We start from the raw sequence: 9,842 nt of genomic DNA on the forward strand, positions 1-9,842 counted from the left end.
AAAGTCAAGCGGGACGAGCTCGGCGTCATTGTCAAGCACAAGGTGCGCCTCATCGCTTGAGGCTTTGTTCAGCGCGAGGGCATAGACTTCGAGGTCTTTGCGCCAGTAGCGCGCACGGAGTTGGTTCATTTGCTACTAGCCTTAGCAGCAGTAAAGGACTGGCGCATCCATCACTTGGACGTTAAATCGGCCTTCCTCAACGGTGAACTGGTGGAGACGGTCTTTGTCAGGCAACCTCCAGGTTTCGCCATCAAGGGAGAGGAGCACAGGGTGCTTCGACTGCACAAGGCGCTTTACGGGCTATGGTAGGCCCCATGAGCATGGAATGCCAAGCTTGACGTCACGCTGGGCTAGCTTGGGTTTCAGCGGTGCGCAACCGAGCACGCGCTCTACATGCGGCGATAGAGGAAGAAGGAGCTCGTCGTCGGCGTGTATGTGGATGACTTAATCGTCACCAGCGCATGCACGGAGGACATCAACGGCTTCAAGTGCGAGATGGCGGCTCGTTTTCGAATCAACGATCTCGGCGCACTCTCCGACTACCTCGGCATCGAGGTGAGACAGGGGAAGGAGGAACTCATGCTCGGTCAGAGCGTGTATGCCTCCAAGCTGTTGGAGAGGAGCGGCATGGCTGAGTGCAAGCCATGCGTGACTTCGATGGAGGAACGGTTGAAGCTGACGAAGGCCAGCACCATGGTAAAGGTGGATGCGACACTCTACCGGAGCATCGTCGGCAGTCTACACTACCTAGTCCACACGAGGCCGGACATTGCGTTTGTCGTGGACTACATCAGTCGCTTCATGGAGGATCCTAAAGAGGATCACTGGGCTGCGGTGAAGCGGCTACTACGCTACGTCAAAGGGACGGTAGATCATGGGATCATCTTCCCAAAGACCAGCGAGAGTAGGTTGCAGCTTACTGTGTTTAGCGATACAGACATGGCGGGGGACATCGACGGGCGACGGAGCATCTCTAGCGTGCTCATCTTCCTCGGGTCGGCCCCAATTTCATGGTTGTCGCTGAAATAGAAGGTGGTGGTGCTATCTACGTGCGAGGCAGAGTACGTAGCGGCGGCCACAGCGGCGTGCCAAGTTGTATGGCTACGCCGGCTGCTGGGCGAGCTGACCGACGTGGAAGCTCACCCACCAGCACTGATGGTGGACAACCAGCCCACCATCGTCCTCGCTAAGAATCTGGTTCTGCACGACCGGAGTAAACACATCGATGTGAAGTTCCACTTCCTCAGGGACTGTGTCGATGGAGGGCAGATCGTTATCGAGTTTGTCGAAACTGGTCGACAACTCGCGGACGTCCTCACTAAGCTGCTCGGACGTCTTCGACTCACAGAGCTGAAGAAGATGATCGACATGGAGGGGTACCAGGGTTAGCAGTAGGATTAGGAGAAGATTGTTAGATAATTTACTGTTACCTTGTGTGAACACAGCAAGGGAAGACGGCGTCGAAAGGCCCCCTGCTGTAATATTATAGCCGCTGCAGGTGCAGGCGCCGCACGGCTCACCTACAGCACTGTAGGCACATGCAGTGGCCGGCGCAGAGTCAGTCATATATGTTATCTAGTTACTGTTACAGCATGTGCACTGTACTAGGACCAGATGAATAGAGTTGTATAAATAGACTACCACGACAACTCAGTAAAGAGAGTTCAGAGTTGCCATCTCTAAGATATGGCTTCGGCTAACGCTGGTGTCTTGTACTGTGTGTGCATGCTCTGTTCTTCCTTCTTCTTCTAGCTCCAGCCATAGTGTGTAGGGACGAACAACGCTTGTTCGTGGTCGGCATGGCTAGTGGGTGCTCGGGAACACTAGCGGGTACTCAACAAGACTGATGAGTGGTTCACTTACCTGAGCGGATGATCCCGTGGGAACAATGTGAACCACCTCAACTAAGACCTGACGGTGGCACGCTTAACTCGCTCATTAGTGCCCACGGAAGCTTGACCCATGAACGAAAAAATGCTCATTTAGCAAGATAGCTACAAAATGCAACCAAATAAGTGAGGTAACGTATGATCTGATGGGGACTCTTCGTCCCTCCCATCGATTATTCATCAAATAAAATAAGGAGGGAAAACTTACTCAATGGATCGAATCATGCATTTTTGCCCTGTGCATCTATACATTGATAGTAGTCTCCATGCAAAAGATTGTCTCGAACTATAACAAGGATCTTCATATAGTTATACACTTGCACAATCTCCGAGCAACACAAGTACTCGATTCGATTCATTTATGGATCGGATGAAGGGCAATGACAGACCCACGTCCCACTTCCGCACGGAATAAACCTGGAACCATCTATCATATTATATAGCCTAAACCTTGGGTCAAAACTTAGAGCCACCTTCTGAAGTTGTGTGGCATGTGCGAGCACTCCTTGGATGAAGGAGCTTTCGCAGTCAGTTCCTGCAAGCCCCGTGAACCGTACTTCCTGGATATTAGACAAGTATACCTGATGGGATTTATTGTGGTCCAGGTGATCGCACAAGGAGTCATCGTCGTGATGTTCATGCTGTAAGAGTGAGGGATATATTGGTGATTTTAATGCAACTTAAAGGAATGATATAGGAAATTTTAACCACATAGAATTAGCTGGGATACATACTCACCGTATCAATGGAGCAATGTACACGCAGGTATTTCAGATAGCTACATTGTTTTAGGATGTCTGATAGACCAACTCCAAATGAATGCAGATCCGAGGAATCAACATGAACAGTCAAAGATATTAGGTATGGAAGATGAGGTATCCTCCCACTAATTATGTCAACAGCCCGATCCTCTTCCTAATAAAAAAATAAAAAGAAAAGAAAATGCAAGTAAATTATAAGCATCCCAAAAATATACTAGCTGGTATTTCTTTTAATAACCAAACAAGTAAAAAGAAGTCAATGCGAAACACACGCTACTACAGCACACTACGATATTCCCTTTTTGGTCATTCGATTTTTTTGGAAAGAAAAAAATTTCCCTTTCATCGGACATGATTCACATATGGATGTTTCATTTAATAATTCTAATGATTTGTGGCAAATGACACATGTATAATGAATAATAATATGAATGGACGAATACATAAAAATATAATATAGCCGTTTTTTATGCTGCACAATCAGTTTTGACTAATATGAACCATCCGTAGTGAGCGTAATATGCACATAGAGAGTATATATATAAGTTTCAAAGGATAGACCGATAGAGACATCTATTATCACTGGCTGTATAGAAAGCATATAGACAAATAATTGGTTCAAACAGCCCGACAGTATAGAGAATGCCAAAAAAAAAAAGTTCAACTAGAAACAATGCAAAACCATGGTTTCATTTGTTATGTTGTAGCCGGAATTAAATAATAAATTACAATTGTACTAATTTATTATGTGTGTAGCACTCGTAAACAGCTATAATTTTTGCTAGTAGAAGCAATGCAAAATCAGTGGTTTTATTTCTTATTTAACTTTTTTTTCATAAAACCAGTCTAATTTGCTTTTGAAATTTTGTTACTGCAAGCCCATTTTTAAAAGAAAAAGAAAACATGAAACTTCAAGTTTGGTTTTCAAGGAGTAATTGAAACTTGTGTAAGGTGCGGTACTTTGGATGCATACCGTTGCTACTTTCAGAGAAACCTCAAGGCTTGTGAGGGACGTACAACACCGGAGAAGGCAAATGCTGCTGTTGTTGATGTCATCATCTTCATCTTCTTCTCCATGAGAGTCCAACCCAACCTTGAGACTCCTCACGCATGGCAATTCGCCGTCAACGTCGATATGGTCAAGTTGATGAGGCAAGAAAGCGAGCTCCTCCAGTCTAGGGGCGGAGATCCCAAGTGTCCTGAGGTAGTCGTAGTCCTCTATATCGAGAATCCGGAGGCTAGGAGTTTTCAATTTCAGAGTCGCAGGGCCTATATATGGCCTGCTTGACATTGATAGCTCCAAGAGTGCCCTAGCCTCGATAAGTAGCTCATTCAGTTCAGGGAGGCTAAGCTCCCTCAGCTGTAGCTTCTGCAGTGACGGACAGCATGCCGATGACAGGAGGTGGGCAAGGAGGTGGCCGCTGCCAGCAACGAGCTCAATGTTTTCAAGTGAGAGATCCACGAGCGAGATGAACACTGCAGTGGCGGGGAGCTGGAGCCTTACACCTTGCAGTTCCCAATGCATGGTCTCCAGCTTTGCTGAACTAGGAAGATTGATGAGATCCATCATGGGTTGCTCGCGCCGCTCCCAGATGTTGCATCTGGTCTCAGGGCAGTACGATTTCCATATAGGAAATAACTGGAGTTTAAGGTCGAAAGATTTAGCCGCTTTTTGAATCGCGTACCAAATCCACTCTTGCGCAGCGTTGGTGGACCGCAGCACCAGCGGTTTAGCTGCCTGATCGTCGGCAGGAGACATGATCGCGAATGAGATCGCCAGGTGCTCGAGGGCGGCATCCGTCTTGGCGCACTGGACGAGGGCGTTGTGGACGAAGTCGAGGAACCTTTTGTCGCTGCTGGCGCTTTTGAGTCTCCGCCTGCTGGAGTCGAAGGTGAGGGAGTTGACGCGCGTCCAGAGGCCGCGCCAGCGCCGCGAGAGCGCGCCCGTGCGCACCGCGTCCCCCTCGTCCGGCAGCAGCTCGAGGATGCGCACCAGCACGTCGTCGCCGAGGCCGCTGATCCGGTCGGCGCCCCCGGCAGACGTCCCTCGCCGTCGCTTCGATCTGCTGCGCACGCCCATCGTGTCTGCCGCTCCCGCCGCCGCCCGCCAGATGCGATCGGATTGATGCGCACGGCCTATGTATGGTATGCTTCGGGAAACGAGAGACCCGCGAGACGTGGAAGGAAGTTCAACGCACGTCAGGCAACCAAAATGGATCGAGTCTCCGTTTTCCGTACGTGCACAGGACGACGCTGGGCCTGGTGACTGGTGAAACAAGCTGAAGCCAAGCCACACCCCGGTCCAATAAGCTGCCAACCAGCCCAACACGTCCAGAGCCCGTAACTGAGCCCGCCCCCATGTCTTTCGAATCTTGATGGCCGTGCTGCGGCGCCGCTGACCGCCGGCCCTCCTGCAGGCTGCAGCTCGCCGGCCGGTCGTGCATTGTGGTGGCGGTCGCGGCGACGACACGCACCACCTAGGGCTATCAACGGAGAAACGAAGGCTGTCAAGGACATGGTGCCCTCAGGAGGCTGTCAAGCATTGCAAAGCGCCCCCAATAGCACATGGGTAAGTGACTCGAGTTCGTCACTAGTATAGCCTAAGACGTGAGTCTGAGTTCCTGACACTGACTAGGCTGTATCGTCTCGTACCCTGATCATGGACTGCTACGTTGATCAGACCGTCAATAACGTTGGTCCTGCAGACAGAGGAAACTTTACTTAACACGTCTGTGTCCAGCAGTGGCTGGAGTAGTCCTCTAGTGCTATCTTATCTGACGGTTTGATCGACAAAGAAAATATTGTCCAGTTTCATGTTTCCCCCATCTCTGTACCACAGATGGCCCATATGCTGTCCTGTACACAAACGAACAACTGCTAAAGTTGAAGGATGCAGTGCGGAACTGATTCCTATGGACCAATATAAAACATGGCGACTGCCTGACTGGTTATCTAGTGAGCAATGGCCGAAGATGGATAAGCACTGGCTTTTCAGTAAAAGAAACGTGTAAAGTTTATTTTTTATTTTTTTGGGGCGTGGTGGTGGGGGGTGGGGAGAACATATAAGTAAGACGCTGAATTGCAAGTTTTCTCATTCCGGAAATTTGCGAAACCTGGCACCTGCCAATACCGAACAAGAACCAGTAGTAGTGGTAGTAACACACAACAGAAAGCTGTTGTTTTAAATTAATTAGGAAGTAACAATGGCGAGAACCATTATAAAAAAAATGGCAAGAACAAAACTAAGCCAAAGTGCCCTGTTGTGAATTGCGGTCCATCCGAATCAGTAGACCCCTTCCACTTTGGATGGATGGCTGTCCGCTCAAAGATGTGCGTGTGTTCATATCCGCGATTAGATTCGACACTATGTAATGTAACGCTAACATACGTCCATGATTGAGGCAGAACGAGCGATTAGTTGCCGTTTGATTACTGATCACAGGCAGCGACGAGAGCCCAATGTTTCTTCTTGCCTCTGATAGTCTGATACTCTGATTCCATTCCAGGCTCATCACGTCCATCCACACGCTGGCTTTACCCCGTTATTCTGTGCCCCTCGCTTTTGGGAATTTTGTATGTATGCACAGCACAGCCACTTGCAATCCCTGTTCTCTGAATTTAGCTTGGCACGAGAGCATCGAATTCTCTCGTGCTGGAGCCAGGAGGAGAGAAATGAAACGTTGAAATTCTGTATCTGCTCTTTATTTCGTCCAGGGGAGTGGTTGGGAGCAACATGGCAGCAAGTGTGCCAAATTGAAAGCCGTAGCTCAAAATATCTTCTTCCTCCCATTGAAGGAGCCAGATAAAATATTGGTAAGTTAAACTGGAAACCTCATTAAACAGTACAAAATGACCCCGTTTATGCTTTGTATGGAGTGACTAGAGCTAGAGCCGGGACATACGTGCATGGGACAAATTTGCAGCTGACAAAAGATGGACTAGTTAGTCACGTGATCTCAGGTATTGGACTGAAATCCAGTAGTAGCTGTCTCGCTGACACTCACAAAAGAAAGATCAGCTAAATCCAAGATTTTCAGAGTAGCAGAGTGAGTGCTCATCCGACAAATAAAGCTGTAGATGAAGGTATAGTCCACTGAGAAGATGAAGGGAAAAGGCAAAGATGTAGGAGTACGCTACAAGCACTGTATATATCGAATAATAAAGTCTCATCGATCTGAATTTACATATTTACATAAATATTATTACACAGAAAGGGGAGGAGAAAAGCAAAGAAGAAGAAAAGGAAGTGAAGAAACAAATGGAATCTAGAGAAGCAAGAACACCGACAGCACAACGCACGCACACGCCTCAAGGAAGAAGAGGAAGGAACCCGCTACGCTAGCTAGGGACCTCATCTCATCTCAGACGACCACGGTGAAGTAAGCGAGAGTGAGCGCCCCGTCGGGTGCGCCGGCGCCGGTCCCCGCGAGCGCGCCGAGGAGGCGGCGGAACGCGGCGACGGGGCAGGGGATGCGGAGCGGGCCCCGGCGCGCGTAGCCGTACTCCTGCGCGGCGCGGCGGAGCAGCTCGGCGATGGGCGGGCGGCCCAGCAGCTCGGCGGGTACGACGAACCGCTGCGTCTCCTCCCCCTCCGCGCCGACCTCCACCGGTACGTGACCCGCCGGGACCTTCCCGCCGGTGGAACCCGGTGACGCCGGCACCGGCTCCGCCACGGCGCCCGGCGCCACCCTGCACGCCCCCGTGGACACGCACCGGAGGAGGCCCCTCATCGTCATGGACCAGCTGGTCGCAGGTCGCCTCTGGTGCTAGTGCTAGCCCTCGTGCGCGCGCGGCGGCGGCGGTGGAGGAGATCGAGGCGGGGGCGAGGAGGCTGCAGTGCCGGAGGAGGGGAGGAAAGGCGGGGCCGCGGGGGACGTGTGCTCTGCGGGCGTTGCTATATAGCCGAGGGCTGCACGCGGAGTTCTGGCGGCTGAGACCGACAGGTGGGACATGTGTGCCAGTGGCCCCACGTGGAGGTGGGGGTGTACGAATAGGACCACGGCGCGAGTACTCGAGGAGTCGAGGCGCGCGGGGAGAGAGAGAGTGGCCAGATGGAGTGAGTGGGATCGGAGTTGGGATCGCGTGCGCCGGGCTGCGTACCGTGCATCATGTGCTTGGGGTGCCGGTTGGCCGACACGTCACGCGGCCGCAAGTGGTGGTGCTTCGGCCGGCGCTCCGGCCGGCGGCGTCCCCGACGTGACGGTGGCACGGATGGAACGACGGCGACGGCACGGAGGACCGGAGGATCCGCCGCTCGCTGGAGACCCGGTCATGTGGTGGAGCAACAGCAGCACCGTGGAATTGGAACCGATAGGGCGTTGCCGTCGCCAGAATGGTTAGCGCGAGGGCGACGGCACGTGAGCTGGGCCCCCCCGCGCGGATCCGTCGCTATCGGGTGGGCGCGCTTCCGTACGCGGCCCCTGTACGGTTCCGTAACCACGGAAGGCGGTGGTACGGCTGCTACGGCACGTGGGGCCCTGCCGTACGTTACCCGTCGCTTTCCCGTCCTTTCTTCCCACTCCGCTACCGCTGGGCGCCCACTGCACACAGCCTTCACATGCCACAGGCGCATTCGTCTCGTCGTCAGACTGCAGTGCGGCCGTGCAGTCCTTTTTTTTTTTTTTGAAAAGTTGAACGTGCAGTCGTGCACCAGCGCCGGGGAAAGAAGGGGGTGGTGGCTAGTGCCGTGAGTGAGTGAGTGCGGTGGAGGTCGCTGCAAGTACAGACATGGGTGTGGGGGGGGGGGGGGGGGGGGGGGGGGGGGGGGGGTTGTGTGGAAAGCGTTGCCGTGCCGACATGGGCGCGACGTCGCGAGTTGCGTCAAGGGTGTCCCTGTTCAAGGAGAGGACGAATTTTATTGGCGCGTGGGATTCCTTTTCGACAGCGTCCATGTGAGAAAGGCAACTGATTTGATTTGGTTCAAAAAGTTTGTACGGTTCGGATTTTTGCCGCTTGACTTATAAGCTGTATTTTTCAGCCATCCAATAATATTTCTCTCACAATAAATCACCCAACAGTACTTTCAGCCATGGCTTATGAACCAAACAAACATAATGTTTGCTTCGGGTCCTTGTTCGGGATTTTAGACAGCAAGAGGAGAATCTTAATTCTAGAAAGAAAAAAAAGGTATTTGGATATTTGGTCTATAACCAGAAATTACATTCCTATACATCTATATTTAGTTTATATCTATATATATCTATACTCTATGGTCTAGTAGATATTTATATTTATGACTAATCTATATCTATATATGCCTAATATAGTGGAAAAGGCAACTGATTTTGATTCCTCACTTTCCATGGTGCGTGAGTCTATCACTCCTCCATCGTCCTTCGCTCTCATCCTTCTCACTTTAAGTTTGGAGCTACAAAACCTTCATCAGTGTTACACCACTCGTATCTTAGTCAAGTCACCGGAGCTTGTTCACGTCATGACACGCGTGCGGAGTGTGTTTCGCCTTTCACCTTTTTTCGACTCACAATATGTATACATAATAGCCACATATTTAAATTGAGTTAATCTCTTGTCAATTTCACATGCGGGCTTAATCCTTTATTGCACTAGCATTTATTATGAGTCTTAAATTTATTTTATTTAAGGTTGAAACCATGCTCGGTTAAATCGAATAAAAATAGCTCATTATTATTGGCACGAGCACCGAACAACAAATTATACACGTCAAATTGTTTGACTTAGCATTTTATGAGTACATGGCGCACGAGTATTCTCACCAAAGTGATAATGTTGACACCGTTTTTTTGCACGTGTCAAAATAATCGGAGTGGACTAATCGGCAAGGGGAAAGTTATTGAATACTTTGATAGCTGATGAAAGCCAGTTTGTAAAGATGGTTGCCGATAGCTGGTGATGGTCGATGGAAAGGTTGATTTGGACTCGGGCGTTGCCGATGAGGTTGGAGGTGTTATTGTCGATGCCGATGAAGGGAGGCTTGAGGACTACTGCCGATGAAACATGGAGTATGCCGATGAAGGGAGGCTTGAAGACTACTGCCGATGAAACATGGAGTATGCCGATGAAGGAAGACTTGAAGACTACTGCCGATGAAATAGGGAGTATGCCGATGGGAAGGAGGACGGTGAGATTTCCATCGTAATTGAGGCGGACAGGAAAATAGATAGGAGTTGATTTCCTTTTCTATATTTGTTAGGGTATGATTCATGTAAGAGTC

At 50.4% G+C, this 9,842-nt stretch overlaps 3 protein-coding genes across 4 annotated transcripts; 1 reads left to right on the top strand and 2 right to left on the bottom strand.

Annotated features, from left to right (window-relative positions):
• The first annotated feature begins 657 nt into the window (after nt 1-657).
• LOC136496117 (secreted RxLR effector protein 161-like) lies at nt 658-1,029 on the top strand. The gene has a single exon (XM_066491828.1). The coding sequence runs from the start codon at nt 658-660 to the stop codon at nt 1,027-1,029; it is 372 nt and encodes a 123-aa protein (XP_066347925.1).
• A 1,383-nt stretch (nt 1,030-2,412) lies between these two features.
• LOC136495381 (putative FBD-associated F-box protein At5g56400) lies at nt 2,413-4,733 on the bottom strand. 2 transcript variants are annotated; one of them, XR_010768986.1, is made up of 3 exons: nt 3,624-3,811; nt 2,628-2,804; nt 2,413-2,530 (listed from the first exon to the last, which is right to left on the bottom strand). XR_010768986.1 is itself a non-coding variant. In XM_066491323.1 (3 exons), the coding sequence occupies exons 1-2, from the start codon at nt 4,728-4,730 to the stop codon at nt 2,780-2,782; spliced, it is 420 nt and encodes a 139-aa protein (XP_066347420.1). In that variant the 5' UTR covers nt 4,731-4,733; the 3' UTR covers nt 2,413-2,530; nt 2,628-2,779. The 2 variants fall into 2 exon arrangements, 1 of the variants encoding a protein (XP_066347420.1); XM_066491323.1 differs by lacking the exon at nt 3,624-3,811 and adding an exon at nt 4,336-4,733.
• A 2,025-nt stretch (nt 4,734-6,758) lies between these two features.
• On the bottom strand, nt 6,759-7,536 carry LOC136498056 (auxin-responsive protein SAUR71-like). The gene has a single exon (XM_066493986.1). The coding sequence runs from the start codon at nt 7,384-7,386 to the stop codon at nt 7,012-7,014; it is 375 nt and encodes a 124-aa protein (XP_066350083.1). The 5' UTR covers nt 7,387-7,536; the 3' UTR covers nt 6,759-7,011.
• Nucleotides 7,537-9,842: the final 2,306 nt, after the last annotated feature.

The sequence above is a fragment of the Miscanthus floridulus genome, chromosome 12 (assembly GCF_019320115.1).
Source record: "Miscanthus floridulus cultivar M001 chromosome 12, ASM1932011v1, whole genome shotgun sequence".
In the NCBI taxonomy this organism is placed as follows: Eukaryota; Viridiplantae; Streptophyta; class Magnoliopsida; order Poales; family Poaceae; genus Miscanthus; species Miscanthus floridulus.